This window comes from Anser brachyrhynchus, assembly GCF_964034855.1.
Source record: "Anser brachyrhynchus genome assembly, chromosome: 2".
Classification (NCBI taxonomy): Eukaryota; Metazoa; Chordata; class Aves; order Anseriformes; family Anatidae; genus Anser; species Anser brachyrhynchus.
In genome coordinates, this window is record NC_137695.1 from 36,860,863 (window position 1) to 36,878,984 (window position 18,122).

The window sequence follows — 18,122 nt, forward strand, 5'->3', positions numbered from 1 at the left end:
GCGTGAAGAGGTCTGGGTGCCAGGGACAGTGTATGCCTGGCTTTAGTCTGAACTGCAGGATGGGAGATGCTCAACTGCATCTTGAAAAGGATGCTGTGCAAGTTGTGCTGTGCATAACCAAAAAAAAACTCTGCTGCTGTGAACTCCCATCCTCTGGTTACAAACCTGGGGTTAGATCCCCTGTTGCCTGCGTTCACCCGCAGCTCTTGTAGGGTTCAGTTGGGAGGGGTGATGCAGGAGGTTCATGCTCATAGTCTGGATTTTCAGCTGCTTATTTCTGGTCAACATTCAGGCATAAACCTTGAGTTACTGCCGTAGGATAGTCATACACCCTTTCAAAAAGCTTTCACTCATTTACTCTCCTAAGAGATCAACACCACTACAGTCACAACTGCAGTGATAGTGTTACATGTAAACACAAACTGTGCTTAGTGCAGTTTGACTTGAGGGCATTGTACTATCTGGTAACTTGTTTTATGGGTCAAGTCATGCTAGGCAGTATCCTGGAGGGCACAAATGATGTAGCCATTCCAGATTATTACTTTCTTTCATTTTCTTTAAGTTTAGCCTCTGAAAATCATCTGCAAAGGGTGATTTTCATGGGAACCAGCCGCTGCTTGTACGTTTGTGGTAAATGACTGGATGTTGGATCTGACACCTTTTTGAAGTACTGAGAATAAAATCCAAGTCCACATTTTCCTGGAGTCAATCCTCATGGTCAGGATGCTACACTGAGCATATTATTTTGGTGCTCATTTCACACTATCTACGTAGATAACCCTGATAATTATTAAATCGTTATCAAAGCACATACCTATGGACTTTGGGACTAAATCTCGATGCTTAGGGAGGGGAGAGAAGTCTTAGATTTTCAGTACTCAAGTAGGAAACAAGATCCAAGTAATTCATGGCAACGTTTTAAAATTCACTTGGACGCTTGGGACCAGAATTGTTGCCCTCTGTTTTCTTTAACTGAGTATCATCCATTGTTCTGCTATTGAAAACGCAGTTGTCACTGTCCCCCAAGGAGGGGAGGAAGAGGTAACATAAACATTTGGCAGTGCTTCAGTTGCAGGGGTAATTGAGATCTCAGATAAAGTCTTTTTTTTTCTCTTTTTATTCTGTGAAGAGGTCTTTAGGAAAGGCAACATCCCAGGGTCACATACCATAAATAGAGGTGGATTTAAAAATCAAACTAGCTGGACGTTTTGTTTTTGTTTTTGTGGGGGTTTGTTTGTTTAGTCAGTTATCTCCCCGCTGGTTATTTCTCTCAAGCAGAATAGCATTAATTCTGAGAATTTTTATTACTTCACCTCTGAAGAGCCTGTCTATGCACAGACTGGAACTGAAATAACTGAAATTAGAAGGAATTTAACACCTTTAGTTATTTTAGTATAAGCCTTGATGTAAACATGCTCTTTCATTTCTGATTATGAGTGTTCTATTTCAGTTTAACATAGATGTAAGTTAAATCAAAACAGGATATGAATAATCTTAAGGGAGTAAATTAGGTACAATTGTAGTTATTTCAGTTCTTGCCTTGTGCAGCTAAATAGCTGAGCTAGGGTCTTTCTTGACACCTGATTGTATTTGGTGCAATGAGTTGCCTGTCTCAGCCGGATTTTAGTACAGGTGTCTATACCAAGAACATCAGATAGTACTAATTAGCAAGCACCTTTAGGGGCAGAGTCGTTGGGGAGGTTAAAAGTGAAATAAAAATCGGAGGGGATTCTTTACTGGGAGTCGGTGGAGATGGCAAAGGATGTTCTGCTGCCTTTCTTTTCTTTGCCTGGTCATAAGTAGGAAGTTTACTCTCAGTCTAATGCTATCCACTAGAATAAGTTATAATTAAAAGGAAAAAGAAAAGTTATCACCCAACAGTTTTGTTTCTTTGGAAAACGTACATTACTGAAAATAATTTCTGTAAGTACAAGTCTGGGCTGATGTTCAGGTTAATGGGGGGATGCTTGCAGGGGATGGTGGCAACTGTCAGAAAAAAAAGCATATCTAACAACAAAAGTAAGCATGGTAAAGACATTCCTGATAACTGGAAGTGACAAACTGTGGTTTTAAAAAATTAGATGTTCAGATTAGGTTTAAAAAAATAGCAGAGTGGAGTGATTTCAGCACTTGTCCTTCAAATTTTTGTAGCTTCAGAATTAAATTCTTCTCCACCAGGACATTTGTTTTTGTTCATGAAAGATTCACACAAATACTTCTCAGATATTTGTCTAAGTGGGGTTGTGGTCAGACTGAATTTTAAGGGATTAAAACTGTAATGTCATACATCGTGCTTTAAGGTGGGTCACCTATTATTTTCCAAATTGTAATGCCAATTGTAGCAACAGGCTCAAAAGACTGAGAAATAAGTGACTTATTTAAGTCCCAGGCGGTTACTAACAAATGATTTTTGTTCATGCTGCTCAGGGACACTGCAGTAATATTGACCCAAATCAGCTGCGTTGCTGCAGTCTGAGGGCAAATGCTTTCCTCTTGCTATGTTTATTCAAGACCCAGGAGCTCTCCCCCTGGCTTTAGGGCAAAATTACAGGGCTGTAACTGCTATGAGGAAGCTGCAGTTTTAGGCAAAACTTGTCAAGCTCCTTAGGATCCAGTTGGTCTTTTAAAGGCTGTTGATGCAGATTCGTATGGTACATATACAGAGCCTGTATGTAATGTATTTAAGTTGTTAATATTGAACAATAAGGCTGAAGAACTTCAAAAAGTGGGCTCTTTCTCAGAAATAACCCAGACGTCTGGTTTTAATGTGGTTCAGCGGGAACCAAAGAAAAAGAGGTAAAAACCCTTAATTCAAAATATTTCTGAACAGACACGGTCTTATCTAATAACAACACTGAACATATGCTTTTTTTCTGAGGCAGGATTTCTGCTGTGAAAGCCTAATGGGGTTTTTTCTTCCTTCAGAGTAAATATGTACTCAGGAAGGAGTAATAAGAGCTTAAACTGTAGGGAGCCTGCTGAATATTAGCAAATTTAGTACTTTGAGGATGAAACTTTGCCCTGGTCTGTTTTGGGAGTTTGAAATAAAAGTAAAAACCGTGAAGACTGCATGTTGCATGTGCGTGTGAAGTTTAGAATGTGTATATTCATAGGTTCCCTTTCTTTCCCCCTCCCCCTTTTAACATGTAGATTTATGAGGAATCAAAGATGAACTTGGAGCAGGAGAGGCCTTTTGTCTGCAGTGCCCCAGGCTGCTCACAGGTGAGTGGAGTCAGCGGTGATATTAATTGAGTCCTCAGCACTAGCTCTGGCTTGTATAATGCCTCCTGATATATTAACACATGTCTAATAATAATGTGGGTGGGTTGTTTTTTTTGTTATTTCTTTAAGTCCTTTCCCACCCCCCAATTCCCTCCTTGCCCTACAAGATATTACTACAAAATATTTAAAGCAAACACAACAGCCATTCAACAGTGAGTTGGTAGAAGTGCTTCTCAGGCTGCTTCTTCCTCATCCCTAATCCTAATATTTCAAATCAAGTATTGCAAATTCCTTAGGAGCTAGTAAGAGAGGACACACGAGGCAAGATGCATTTGTCTTTTTTTTGCTCATATATACAAAGTAATGTATTACATTTCTCAATAGATACAGAAAATCTCCTGATGATTTTTAATATGTAAATAAATGCCACCTTATTAGCTATTAAAAAAAAAACACAAATAACAAAAAACACAAAATCTTTGAGAGAGATCTCTACTAAATATTCTCCATTGAAAATGCAGCCTATAGATAAATTCTGCTCCTGTTGGAGGTTCCTGTTGACTGGCAATCCACCACATGCCTCTGAGGGTATGATCTGACCTGTAATGTGAAGTTTTATATTGAAAAAAAAATGAAGTTTAAAAAGCCTGAAGTGACAAGTATTTTACATGCTGAGATTTTTGATTGGGACTTATGTGTTTCTTCTAAAAATAAAAAAAAATACTATGATCTCTTCCCATGTAGTGGTGAGGGAAGTTCTGTGTGGGACACCTCCCACCCTGATTTGGTTTAGTGACAAGCGTTTGCAAGTAAAATCTTCAGGCAAGGACATCTCTGGGGCTTTTGCCACAGGCTTCCTGTATGCATCTGTTTTAAGTGATTTAGCTTACCCATTTCTCAGATTCCCCATCTCTTAATGAGGATAATATTTCCCTCTGTGTTGAAAGTTTTCAACTGGCTCATATTTTTACAAACCTTTATGTTCCCATGGTGGAATGACGGGGAACAAAGTATCGTGTGATTATCACAAGAGTGTAGATGTTGGTTTTGTTAGGAACTGAAATAAGAAAAAGGAGAATTCTGAGATCCTGTTAACAAAAGGCCATGAGCAGCTTTGCCGTTTTACTAAGTGGGAGCCTTTCTATAGACGCTGGAGTGCATCTTTCTGATCGCCTCTCTGACCAAGGACTTGTGCCTCCAGATCTCCACAGGCAGAGTTAAAACCCTCACTGGACTACTCTGTCACAGAGGTAGTATAAAAACATCTGAGTCTTATAGTCAAAGTTTGTTTAAGTTTTATTAAATTCTAGAACAAACTTCCACTCACATCAGAGGACTTCAGTGTTTTCACTCAGTGGAGGGAAGCTGACCCAAAAAAGCTCACTTAGGTGCTCAGAGATCTTACTTTGTTGCATACAGTTACAGTTTGGGAAAGTGATAAGTGTAGATGTGACTTCATTATAAAAAGCATTTAATTTCTCACTCCAAAATGTGATCTCTTTTTATTATAAAAGAGGAATTGACAGGAATCCACCTCAGCTGCCTGGGGACTTGCTTGTCCATCAGCCAGTGCAGATGTGTGTTTGAGGCTAAGGATGTTGGTATTCTGCATAAGGAAGAAAGTAATTTACAAAAAAACACACAGAAGCTTGAACTGAAGGAACAGCTTCTCCTCAGTTGCACAAGGCCCTCTTTAAGCCTGGCTGATTTCACCCTGAAGACAAAGTATGGCGTTTCATGAAGGAAAATCCATTTCCATGAGAAGAAACATGTTTTCTGTCTCACAATCCCATTGAGCGAGGTCTTTCACAAATTCCATTTGTTCTTAACTTAAATTTCTAGTGCTGCATTTCTTCCAGATGAGTAAGCAATGAACCAGGATTTGACAGTGAGGAAAAGTTCTTGGGGATACATTTATTTATTTATTTATTTATTTCCAGAAAACTCATTCCCATTATTTATGCTGCTTTGTCTATGGGCTTAGAGAAAGTCTTAGAAGGTGTAACCTACTGCAGCTATTTATAACATAGCCACAATCAAAGTCACTTAGCCAAGAATATGCTGTGTTGAAAGCCTTATGTCGCTTTAACTCTGTCATTGCCAGTTTTTGACAGTTTTGTCCTATTGTACCTGTTGCTTAAAAAAATGATTTTAATATTTATTTTTCCCCAAGCCATGGTAAACATCTCTTGGCCTTTGCTAGTCCTGAAATAACCCTGTTAAAACTACTACAGTAGTTTGTAACAAAGGTCTGTATATGCGCCTTCTGGTGAAGAAAACAATTTCGCTCTTAGAGCACAGGTATTCAAATGTTTCAGAGTTTTTTCAAGCCTGTCTCTTCTTTGTCTTGTTTTAAAGAAGCTATTTGTTGTAAAATTATGTTATCAGATTGTAAAAAACAAAAACAAACAAAAACTTTTAGCACACCTGTTAGTTTCCTCCAAAGCAGGACTCCATCTTCTGTGCTTGACAAAGGGAAGGAAGTTAATTTAGTATTGTAAAAGATTGTAAACAGTTGTTAGCTACTGAGCACCATTGCACTGGCAGTTTTAATCAAGTGAACATACCAGTTTTCCACAAATAAAGATGAATTTTTCATGAATACTTTTGGGTAGGCGAAGGCTGGCTTCTTTGATTATTTTTATTGTTGTTCAGCAGATAGAGGTTGCAGAAATACTCAAAAGCAGAAAAATCCAGTGAAGTGATTTAAGATATGCTGTATTACTTTGCATTTGCCGTGGGCTAAGAGTATACACAATAGCAGTTATCACAGTTCCTCAGACACGTGGTGACCTGTGAGCTGGTGGTAATGAAGAATGTGTCCGTGACCCTTAGAAACCAAAACTTGGTCTTGCAACTTTTTAAAGCAAATACATGATCCCTTTCTGCAGCAAATACATTTCTAAGTACAGATATTTGTTACTCATATTCACTTGCTGTTCCTGTGCCATTTGGACACATTTCTGGCAGGATACATTTCTTTCTCTCTCTCTCTCATTTTTGAAATTCTGTCTAATGCCAAAAGTTTATTAGAGAATTAAATTCTTTTTTTTCTTTTTTTTTTTTTTCCCTTCCTCTCTCTCTGTGTTTGCCTGACAGCGTTTTCCAACAGAGGATCATCTGATGATTCACAGGCACAAACATGAAATGACTTTGAAGTTTCCTTCAATAAAAACAGATAATATGTTATCAGGTAAGAAGACACAAATTCAAGAGTCAAGATAACTATTCAGATGATGTTGAAAGCATGACTCCTACTGGAAAGCTACTGGCAAAATACCTCCAAGATTGGTTTCAAAAAAACCCAGCTCCACTTAAATAACAAGTAGAGGTGGAATAAGCTAGAATGTATACCTTTGGACAAAAAGACAGCTGCCATTCTTATGCCTTCCCACAGGTTTGGCATGAGAGGGAAGGAAATTGTTGAACCTCAGCCATGCTGGCAGCTCTATCACTGACTCCCTTGTCAACATGCAAGTGAAATACAGGCACTTAAGCGCATGTCACCTGGGAGCCCAGCAGTGAGCGTGTTAATGAAGTGCCTTTGTACCATTCTTGTAAGACTCACTATTTTAAGTTTGACAGGCTCACTTCAGCAGCTGTAACAGGCCACCTTTATGTGAGCCACCTTCGTAAAGGTCTGGCCACTCTAAATAGCTGTAAATCCTCCAGTTGAAGAAAGGTAAACCTTTACCAGTGGGTAATATCCAGTACTCTTTCTCCCTAGAATTAACCATTTCTCTCCACACTCCCCTCTGCATCTCCGCTCCCCGTGCTCCGAAATCACACGCAGAAGATATTGGATACAGAACTATCCTTATGTGCAATTGCAGCCTTTAGTTTATGTGGTTTTCTCATACTCTTGTTGGAGTAACAACACATTGGTGGCTTGCTGGCATTCAGCAACTGCTGGGTAAGGTCAAACTAACCCTAATCTTACCATTTCTCTCCTCTCCTATTCAGCAAAAATTCTTCCACCTCTGGCCATTTTAGGTGCACACATATCATGGTTAAGAGGTTCTCCAACAGGCTAACACTTATGTATTAACCACTTCCATTTTTATGGAAAACACAGTTCAGTAGCAATTCCTTGCAAATATTTGATTTGGCTTTTGTTCTGTTGGTCTTTTCTTTTGGAACTTTATGTACCAGTGAAAAGTCAGGCAGACCTCATCCCAAATAGAATTTCTTCTCTTATTACTCTTGCAGGTGCCATAGTGGACTAAGATTAGTAAGAACCAATATGCAGTACATTGAAGAGTAGGGCTTTTAAAGTGTGTGTGTGCTGGCTATGCCCACAGAATCCTGTGTTTGCAAGCACAAATGAAAAAGTGCTGCTCTTGCACTTGGCAGTTACCTCTGGCAGTGAAACTGCTTGAAGACATCTGTGCTGTGAACATGTTCACCCTGCAAAAGTGCTCAGTTTTGTTAGAACTTTCTGTTTGGCAAGAGTTTGGCTCTAGGGCAGTTTCTAAGGAGTATATTTGATCATCGAGGGTCCCCTGAGTAGATTAGCTCCATTTATGTTTGGTAATTTCTATGATACAGCTGTCCCATTCCTTCTGATGGATTGCTTTTTGAGGCAAAAAGGACGGGCTTCCACCACTGCCACTGGTAGTAGGGCCCCTAGACCTGCAGATAGCCAGCTAAGTATGTAGAAGGGCAGATTTTTGTGTCCAATAGGGTTACAAATTGTTTCTGATGGATGTATTATTTGCACTTTGTGTATGAATACCCTCTGTAATAATGAGAGTGAAAAGCTGTACATGTTCTCAAAGACTATGGCAAGCATGTCTGAGCAAAATGGCCTGGCAACCTCGTGCTGTAGTGTATGTTGTTTGTTTTTATGTTCATTTGGTGGATGTGTTTGTCATTTTGCAGTCCTTAGTTTGGAAGCATCATAGATCTTCCCCTCACTGAAGGGAGACACTGAAAAATTGTTGTTTCATTACCCAGCTAAACCCTGGGGAAATCTAAATACCTTAAAGTTTAAGATGCTTTATTCTTAGATTTTGTAATGAAAAAATATTGATATATGGGAAAAAGAGACAGACTTTTTTTCTTAGACATTTGTCTTCATGTCTTCCTTCTTGTTTTTTTTTTTCATTTTTGCTCATTTGATTTTTTTTTTTAATTATTTCTGTCATCAGTAGTTTCAAAGAATTGCAGCAGCAATTGCCCTATAATAAGCCAGGTGCAATGTTACTGAGTGGTGTTGTTTTTCTTTTTTTTTTTTTAAGCTGTCAAGAAGTCAGTCTCTCTGTTTTTTTCCAGTATGTTGTGTACTATCTTTTAATGTGTCGTTTTGTGTTTGAATCCACTTGTTATTCCAAAAAGAAAGTGAAAAACTTGTAAGTAGTGTGTGCAAAATAATGGGCCATATGTTTTCAGGTAGCCATTAGTATTATCTTCTATGTTTTAAGACATAACTAAGCCCCAGTCTGGGGTCAATATAACATCAGTAATATTTAGTATGCGCTAAGCACATCTTATATGAATGATTATTGGAGGTAGACTCTAAAATTGATGGGGTTTGGGTCTTGTACCAATATAACATCTTAGAAACTGACCAAAATACGATTCAGGAAGTAGGAACATGTTTTTCATGTGAAATCTGTGATGAGATCTGAAATATCAATTTGCCAGTGGGAGGTAAAATTATGTGCTATATATAAAGGTATATGTTGTTATGTAGCTGGGTTTACTATTTAATAAACAAGGTTCTATGACCCAGCTGAAATTATTGGTGTTATGCTGATTAATATGGTAAGTCTGGCCAAGAGCTTTCCTTGTTATCACCTAGCTCCACTATATTTACTTCAATTTTTTGATGCTGACTGAAGAAAGAGTTCTATTGTATCTGGCAAATCTTGAACTAATTCAGAAGCTTCAGGTACATTCACTATACAGGTTTATGTTCTCTGATGAAAGTCCACAAGAGTCATTTCATTAAAATGTAAGTGTGTGTCTTGTTGAATAAATTGATGTTCATTTAAAAAGACAGAAAAAGGTTAGTAATATTATTTGTTCCTTTTTGTGTGTGTATTTAATTTTTGTTTTAAAGCCTTGTTGTGAGTATGGGGAGAGAGTCATTGACAATTTCCACTTCCAGCTTTTTTAGCCAAAGGAGAGCCATTCAAGTTAACACAGAATAGCTTGTGAAACTTTTGTGAGTTAGTCATCCTTGTAGGAAACTTTATAGTTATGTTGACTGAAATAAATGTCATTTCTGCTGTTGTAATGTTCTAACTGAACATTACATTGCTTTGAAACTCAGTAGTTTGTTAAGCACGTCAAAGCTTTTTGTTGTTGTTTTCACAACACTGAAATATTAAAGTCTGTGGGACAGATTGTTCCCTCCAGGTAAGTACTAAAAGCTGTATGGAACTGAACTTTGGGAGGGGGGGACACCGAGATTCCTTACATATTAGATTGAGAAGGGAAGGAGTGAAACCTTACCATCTTTGAGGGGGGGAAAAAAAGTGCCCTTCCAAAACTGCTGAAAGCAGATGAAGAGGAGACTAGGATTATTTGTATGGAACCCTTGTTTCTTCCTCATTATACTTACTGAAATCCTATCCTCTAATTTATTTTATTTTATTTTAATTTATTTATTTATTTATTTTTGTTGCAAAACGCACTGTAGAGACAGAAAGTCTTCAGATGTAAAAGAGTATCTGCAAATGTGCAAATGCACTACTTTTCCAGGTACCACCTGTGTCAGTGAGGTGACTTATGTCATCCTTGGTTGACTCATTTTCTTTCTTGTTGTGACTTGTACAGGGAGGTTTATCTAGACAAAAATTTTGTAGAGTTCAAAATGATTGGATATAAGGAAAATAGTTTTTGATTTCTTTTTCCCTTTTGTGTCTTTTGCTTTACCAAATAATGAAGTGTCAATTGCACTCTTTTCTTCTAAAATTTGAGCGAGCAATTTCCGAGCAACCAAAAGAGATTGAAGATGTGTTGCACCCAGTATGTATACCCTCAGAGAAAGCCCAATCAGTAGTTTAGGCAGTGAGTCTTTTGGAAGTAAAGCTCTTGGGAGCACACAGTTGTGAGCCCCTTTGTGAGAGCAGTTCCGCTAGGTGCACCTGGGTGCAATTCTTTCTTCTCTACTCTTCTGTCACCTACCTGAGGTCTCATTACCTTGAGCTTCTTGGTACGCTTGGGTGGTATCCTGCTGAATCAATGAAGAAACTTTCTTGACTTTCTCAAGACATTCCTCTTCTCTTGTGGCTGTTTGATGGGCAGCCCTTCAAATTTCAGTCCTAGTCCTGTTACTCTGACTTTGTTATCATTGCCGGAAAGTATAACATGGGTAAGTATATAACTTCAACAGAGCCCACAGCTGAACAAGCCAAATGGCTGTTATTACTGCACGTCAGACTAAACATTTTAAAGATGAAGAATCAAGTTACGCTTTGGAGCTGTGCTGTTAGATAGCTTTTATTAAGGATGAATAATATTTGCAGTAGTTTAATGGTCAATACAAACTCTAAGAATATGGAAGTGTTTGGTTTTTTTTTGTTCTTTTTTTTCTTAACTGGTATCATCTTTTAAAGTTTTCATTCATGCTTTGAAGGATGAAATTTTGGGATCTGAGGTAGTTTTACAGAATGGATTGAGGATGATTCATATAAACTCTCTATACAACAAGCTAATGTTGCACTTGATGGTATTGTACTTAGTAAGGCTGTTGGTTTGAAAGCAGTATATTGAGACTTAGTGTCCTTTCAGAGGCTATTTCTGTAATTAAAAAAAGATAAGAAAAAAGAAACGAACAGCCAAGCATAGTGAATATCTAACGGAATCTTTTTCTTTATTGAGGACTTCAAATTTCCCATAGCCTTACAGCACATTTTCAATATGTCTGGAGAAGCAAGATGCATCACTTCAGATGCTGAGGACGGATTTTCAAAATAGTTGCCAGCCAAAATATATTCTGTGTATCAGGTTCCACTCAAAATCTGATTGCTGACTTTCCTCCTTTAATATACGATAGGTTGAGTTGGGATCTGCACAAGATTATACCTTCTGATCTTGCTCTGGGGCTTTTATGTTGTCCATTTACATTTTTGAGGTTTATTTGAACTTAATGTTTCTTGCAGCCTTTCTGGCTATGACTATGTAATTAGAGAGTCAGATTATTCATCTAAGTAACAGGCTGAACAAAATACTTACTGCCCAGTCTGAAACTTGGTGGGTTCTGTGTTCAACCTAATGGTAAAAGTCAGATAGAAATAACTTCTTAATTGTCAGATGGAACAGGTTAGCTAGAGGGAGATGCCTGAAAGCACAGGAAACTAGCGCTGGTGGCAGCTTGAGATGGAAAGATCTTTATTTGTTGAACAGTAGGACTGGATTGGGATGGCTGGTCAACATAACAAACAGCCAGATACCTACACTTAACTCAAACTGAGCCAAGTCCCAGACTGCCCAGTTCAAAATGCAGCTTGGGTCACTGAAGTCCTGGGCTGCATGGTTAACAGTGTGCATGCAGGACAGTTTCCTACAGTAACTCATGTCCTCAGCAGGAATGCTGAGAGTGGTGCTAACTCTGTCTGAGTTTTGGTCCAGATGGGTCTGGCACATCCACTTGCTGAAGTACAACAAACCAGAGCCCTGTTCTCAGTGAGCCTGCAATAGTTGTGGGCGCTAGTGATAGCAACAAAAGGTTTGTTTGTACCAAACAGGGAACAGTGAGGTCAGGCACAAGCTGTTGGAACTATTAATGCATTTTTAAGTGCTGAGAATTAGGAATATTTTGTTAATTCTAGGAGACCTGAATGTGTAACTTATGCTAGGGTCTCATTTGTGATATTGTTCCCAATTAAAACATAAGAGCTTGCCTAATTTAGGTTAAAAAATAACTGTGATGTTGAGAGTAATCTCTTCTAAAAAATTTCCCTCCTTCTGAAGGGGAACTTGTTTTCTAGGGGCAAAATAGTTGCCTCAGGAGCAAAGAAAGTCCACTGGGTTTGGTAACCCTGAAGTCCTGGAATAAGTGGATGCAGTGTAATTACTATACTATGTATAAAGTCTCAACATTTTAAAGTTGGGATCTTTATCAGTTCTGCTCTCATATAAACACAGAGGTTTCATGGACTTCTGGTTTCTATGAATGTTGAAGGATGAAGTATTGCAAGGCAGAAAGAGCTCTTGGTTTACATCTGGCTGAGCTGGCTTCCAGAAGGTCTGTGGATGCATTTCAGGGTGTTTTTTTTTTTTTTTTCTTCTCTGCCTTGACTGGGAGGAGAGGAGGGAAGGGGGGACTGTCTGTTGTAATAAAATCTTGTTCTGAATTCTTGCTGGTCAGATTCTTGGATCATAGAAACTACACCAACTGTATGGGGAGATTGATGTAGTCATTTATGATCACTGTGTTGATATGTAGGTAATGTAAATAGTGTCATTAATCTACTAGCTTTGATACCTCTAGATAACAAAGCAGTTAACTGGAAAGACTGTCCATGGCTCAGTGTGTTTCAATGTATGTAACACAATGCATTTCATTATTTCAGTCTGCTTATGGCACAGAAGATACACTTTTGGTACACCTAGAAAAAGCAGTACGAAGCCTTTGTACATTTCCTCTGAATTGTTTGTTTTCACTGTTAAAGTGGATTTATTTCACTGAGATTTTTTTTCTGTCTTACATTCATGGAATAGATGCTGAGCAAATAAGGAGCAATCATACTGACTTCAGTTATACCTATCTTATAATTGCTTTATTACCCATCAAGTTGCCTCTGACCTGATGTAGTCTGTTGTTGTAATGCCTGATTTCTTGATGGGCTGTGTACCTTAATGAGAAATAACACAAATAACAAGACTTCATCTATGTTAGTGTATTCTTGTCCACCCTGTCCCCTACCTCCCCCCATGCCCCTCTGAAGAAAATTTAGGATTTTTGGTTTTGGTTAAAGTGGTGCTATCTGCTTGCTTATTATGAAAACCTAATTTCTCATCTTGGTCAAGAAAATGATACCTTTCTTATTTGATATGGATATACCACTTCTAAAAATAAGATGTTTCATGTATTTGCCTCACATTCAAATACTAACATACCCTTTATGCCATACTTGGCAAGGATTAGTTTTCTGTTTTTCTACAAAGCCATTGTGGTGTTTGCTAAAGTAATATTTAATCCTTTTTGGAAATAAAATCCTTTGCTCCTGCTTTTTAGTGCACTGAATTTCCAGTGCAAATTCCAGTCCATGGTCCAAAGACAACTCTGGTGAAAATCTACTGAGTTCAGTGAGGTTACCCTAGAGATCAGTTTGGCAGCCCTTGTTTAGGGTATGGACCTGTGAAGTGCTGAGTGCCCTCGGTCCCCATCAACGTCAGCACATCGTTGACTTGGCTCCTTATGCTGAGTTTTTGTGAGAGTCTTGGAAAGTCTTGTATTTCTGACTCTGGTAATACAGTAGTCAGCTGTGAAAACTAATAGATAAATATGTGTGCATTCCCAAACACTCGAGATTTGTTTCCTTTACGCTCACAAGTATAATGCTCAAGCCAAAAGAAATAAACCAGAACTTTAACATTAAGGACTTGCTTTTAATGTTACATCAATATATTGCTGGTGGAACATAAATGCAAACCAGTGTATTATCCCTTAGATTACTTAAGAAGGTCAAACCTGTAGGATCATGCCTTCTACAGGTGGAAGTTAGCTCCACTTTGGTTTTGTAAGGGAGGAGACTGATCCCTCCCCCTCGGTTTCCAAGTGGAAACTGCATTTTCTCTTGTGTACATTCCTTTTGTGCTGCCTTTTGTTTATTGCTTGCTTTGTGTTTCTATCCTGATCATGTAATGCTCATTGTGTCCCCCCTGTACTGGAACTTGACCAAGCTTAGCTAGGTGCAAAAAACTACTTTTTTTTTTCTTCCAGACCTCACTGAAGTGTGAAGCTTTCTTCTGAGGTCAGAATTGGCCAAGTGTGGGCAACTGGGATTAGTGTGACAGAGTTTTCATTCTTTAAAGAATTAATTTCAAACAATAGATAGTTGTCTATGACTATGCAGAAAATGATTTTTGAAGACAGTCAAATTTTTCCATAAAATCAGGTATTACAAAGCATATTGAACTACAATAAGAAACTAACATAGAAGAGGAGGTTTTGTTAATATAGGTTTGTTAATATGGTTCTGTACTGTAATTTTGGGGGAGATGAGGAAGCTGAAGTGGAGTAGTGAAGATCTTGTCTCAGAATGAATACAGTTGCCACAGAGCTGGTCTTTGAAGAGTTGCTGGCTCCCAAGTTTAGGCTTGATTTTTCATTTCCTGGAGAAAGACTAGCTGAGGTCACCACTGGAGCAACAGTTCACAGGGCAGTTATGCTCATCTGTCTTGCAGGTTTCTGAAAAGAAGGCCGAAAACCTTGTACCTTGAGTCCCTCCAGCTTGTGACATAAAAGAGAATCTTATCCTTCCCTAAAATTTTTGAGAGATTAATTCCTAGAGATAATTCCTAGAGATGAAGGCATGCATTAAAAAACATTTTACTCCAGATCTTGTAGTTTATATATATTATCAACACTTTTAGGTATAAAAACATACCTGGATGCTTCTTTGTGGTCAAGTTTTAGATTTTCATTCCTTCAAAAATTATATTAGAAGCAGAATTTCATCATACCATGGCTAACTCCCCATGTGTTGCAGAGTATGTGCATGTTGGAGGTGGTTTCAAGCACTGAAGACATTAATTAGTGCACTTCTGCTACGGTTACCTGCATGCTGTGGTGGAAACGTGCATTATCATGCAGACTGTGTGTTGTTTTGCATGCGCCTATTCCTGGAGGTTTATGCATAGTTAAATGACCATTTGCACATGTTAAGGATATACACTTGTGTTACATGCTCTGTGAAAATCTGGCCTGTTTTCTTTCTGGTTGAACGATGACTGCTGCCTGTTTTCAGACACTGCTGGCAAGCGTTGTCTGTCTGCAGTTCATAGTCAAACTTCAGTGCTGTGTGGTTTGTTTTTAATGATGATGTGGTAGGAGTGGGATGGCATGAAGAGGTTAGCTAGAGTCTCTCTTCTTCTGGCAGACGGTTTCTCTTTCTTTTAAATGTTAAATATCAGTGATCATTTCTTTTCATATTCTCAGATCAAACTCCTACACCAACGCGCTTTCTGAAGAACTGTGAGGAAGTGGGCCTCTTCAATGATATCGATTGCTCCTTAGAGCACGAGTTTAGGAAGGCACAAGAAGAAGAGAACAACAAAAGGGTGAGTGTTAGCAGACTGAACCCTTTCCTCCCCTTAAAGACACTCTGAAAGCAGATTGAGCTGTATTACCTGGTAGTAACCCTTCGGTTAGAAACTAGGTGGCACTCTAAGTTGTGACATGCTTTCAAACTATTGAAACAGTTGACAAAAGAAACCCCAAACCACCACCACCACCACCAAAAAAAAAAAAAAAAACAAACAGCATTAAACCTCTAAAAGTGTGTAACTGTGTTTGCCAGGGTTTGATTCCAAGTCTCTGCTTTTAAGTAAACTATAATAAAAACCACACACCTCTTGAGGGAGAGGCTTGGGAAAATTATATCACCTTTGAAGTGAGGATTGCAAACTTGCTGAAATACAGTACAGGGAAATGTGGATTATGAGGAGGCATTTACTTCAAAAAGTTGTTTTGCTCTTACCTCTGCAACACAGTGGATCCCTGGATTTATTTGTCATTTTTACCAGCTTTATCATGTGTCTTTATTTGTCACCAAGGATTTGTGTTGAAGGGACAAACTTTAACTTGCAATTCGTAGTAGATAATGTATTCAGTTTCCAATTAGTATTACATTACTCTCAGTATCTCTATGTTTAGGTTGAATTATATAGGCCACTTTGTATGGGGTTAAGTAAGCTCACATGGCCAAAGACTGTTACACTGTTTTGAGGGATCCTAATGAGCTGTTAAAACTTTCAGAGAATTGTGAAATAGCTTAATGCACCATAGATGTCAGTGAGAGGTAATGTGTGAAACTTCAGCTTTTCAAGTAAGCATCCAAAGTTCTGGTTGCTTCTGAGAACTAAAACACGTACGTCACGGGGGGCTTCCTAAAGGAGCATATTGCTTCCTTCTTCCTCCTTGCCACCCCTGAATAACCTGAAAAATGCCTCCCCTTCGCAGTGTTCCCTTTTGTGCCTCTGTTTTCCTCTTTCCCATTTCTGCAGCTCTTGGGAAATCTTATGTGATATGTCCCCTGCCACAGGAGTTCTCCAAGTATTGGACATTGTCTTATTTGGATTAGTTCTCACAGTAAGCTCTATTTGTCTATCTTGAACGTTAACCAGTACCATAGGCTAAAAGTAAGAAAAGAAGGCCACAAAGCAGCTATGGTGCTAAAGCCAGAGGGCACTTCTTAGCTTGCCTCAGCATTATTTTGCCTTTCAAAGTGCCTGTGCTTCCAATTGCAAGTGCTTCCCATGTAGGTGCTGTTTCTTATGGCTGCTGTATTGTGTCTTTTGCTTTGTTTGTTAATGACTGCTGTCCAATTAAAAACTCATACACGTGAGATGTGTGAGTGTGGCTGCTGCGGCTCGTGAAATCTGGAGATAGCAGCATTTTGGGATCTTGGAGGTACTCTGATGTCTACAAAGTGAAGGCACTAGAGGGCTTTTTGGAAAAAAGTGGTAAGGCTGATTGCTGAAATGCAGAAAGGGAGAGGCAGCATGTAGGAAAAAAATATGAGAAGGGTGTCTAGGAATGGTTTATTTGGGTCTTATAAAGAGGGAGATTGGGACAGATACTGAAGAAGAGGAGAGAGACTGTGACATAGCATTCTGAGCAAGGAAAAAGAGAGTCCAAATATGACAGTCCATGTTTTGGTCAAGGGTGTGGAATCCAAGACCAACCTTTACAGCTTTACATGCAAGATGGATGTTGGGAAACAGTGATGTAATGAGATAAATGTATCTAATTTTAGATTTAATTTTTTAATACTTTTGCTTCTTGTGTGCTGCCAGGGTGAGAACTGGCCAAAATTAAGGAGAACATTTCTGTATTTTCCCATGTCTTCAGTATTGATAATTTGCAAAGAGGACTCCTAAGTGGTTCTTTCTGCTTTGCTTTCAGGAGTAGGAGATGAGCAGAAATCTACTGATGTGTACTTCTGTGCAACTAGCCATAAATTACAAGGTTTGATGTTGCAGAGTCCATTTCAGTTCACAAGGGGGTAGTTGCACAATCTGATTAAAGCCTAGTCAAGGGCATCAAGTTACCTGATAATACCAGGTGTTGAGTGGCCTCTGGATGTCTTATTCTGCCCTCCTTCTACTAACCCCTGCAGCTGCCATTAGTGATCTCCAGGAAGCATGATGGGAAGAGGGAGAAATTATATACATATAAAGTCACACTGGCTAGTTAACCTGTAGCGTTTGTTCTGTGTTTTCAATTAGTCTGCTGTATGTTCATTCATACATTACTGACTAAAAGATAGGAATCTGAAGCAGGCCCCAGAAGGGCTTTACACAAACGCAAGAAACAAAGGCCACAACAGAAGGGGACTCCTCTGTAACTAGTGCTAACAAAATACTTCTAACAGCCTGTACCTGGAATAAGTGCAAAGTAGCATTCTTGTAACAGATCTACCAGCACTGAGAGACCAATACTAGCAGCATGAAAGTCTTACTCATGTCTCAGAAGAATCTTCCAAAAATATTTTTGGTCAGGTTAATTTATTTGGAGTCTGAAAGAAAGCTTTGTTTATTTTAGTATATCACTGTGGCTTAGCACACAGCTTGACACTGAAATCTTATAATAGAAAAACACTTTTTTTCCCCCTCTTTGAGAGTCGTCACTTGAAAACTCAAAGAATACAGTCCAATTAGCTTTTCTTTCCCTCTTCTTTCCCTCTTTCCCTCCTGGGAAGGGGGAACCCACAGGTAATCCA

General features: G+C 38.7%; 1 protein-coding gene across 11 annotated transcripts in view; it reads left to right on the forward strand.

Annotated features, from left to right (window-relative positions):
* The window catches only part of CREB5 (cAMP responsive element binding protein 5), a 264,451-nt gene that overhangs the window by 39,283 nt on the left and 207,046 nt on the right, over positions 1-18,122 (forward strand). For 9 of the 11 annotated variants that reach the window (XR_013946701.1, XM_080580472.1, XM_080580466.1 and 6 more), the window contains 3 exons: positions 3,151-3,222; positions 6,322-6,415; positions 15,338-15,459. Coding sequence is in view for 10 of the 11 variants with exons in the window: in XM_080580466.1 (XP_080436592.1) it covers positions 3,151-3,222; positions 6,322-6,415; positions 15,338-15,459 (288 nt within the window). In the remaining variant the exon portion in view is untranslated. Of the gene's footprint in view, positions 1-5; positions 1,924-1,947; positions 2,797-3,150; positions 3,223-6,321; positions 6,416-15,337; positions 15,460-18,122 lie in introns of those variants that run through there. The other 2 variants (XM_080580473.1, XM_080580464.1) reach the window with 2 other exon arrangements.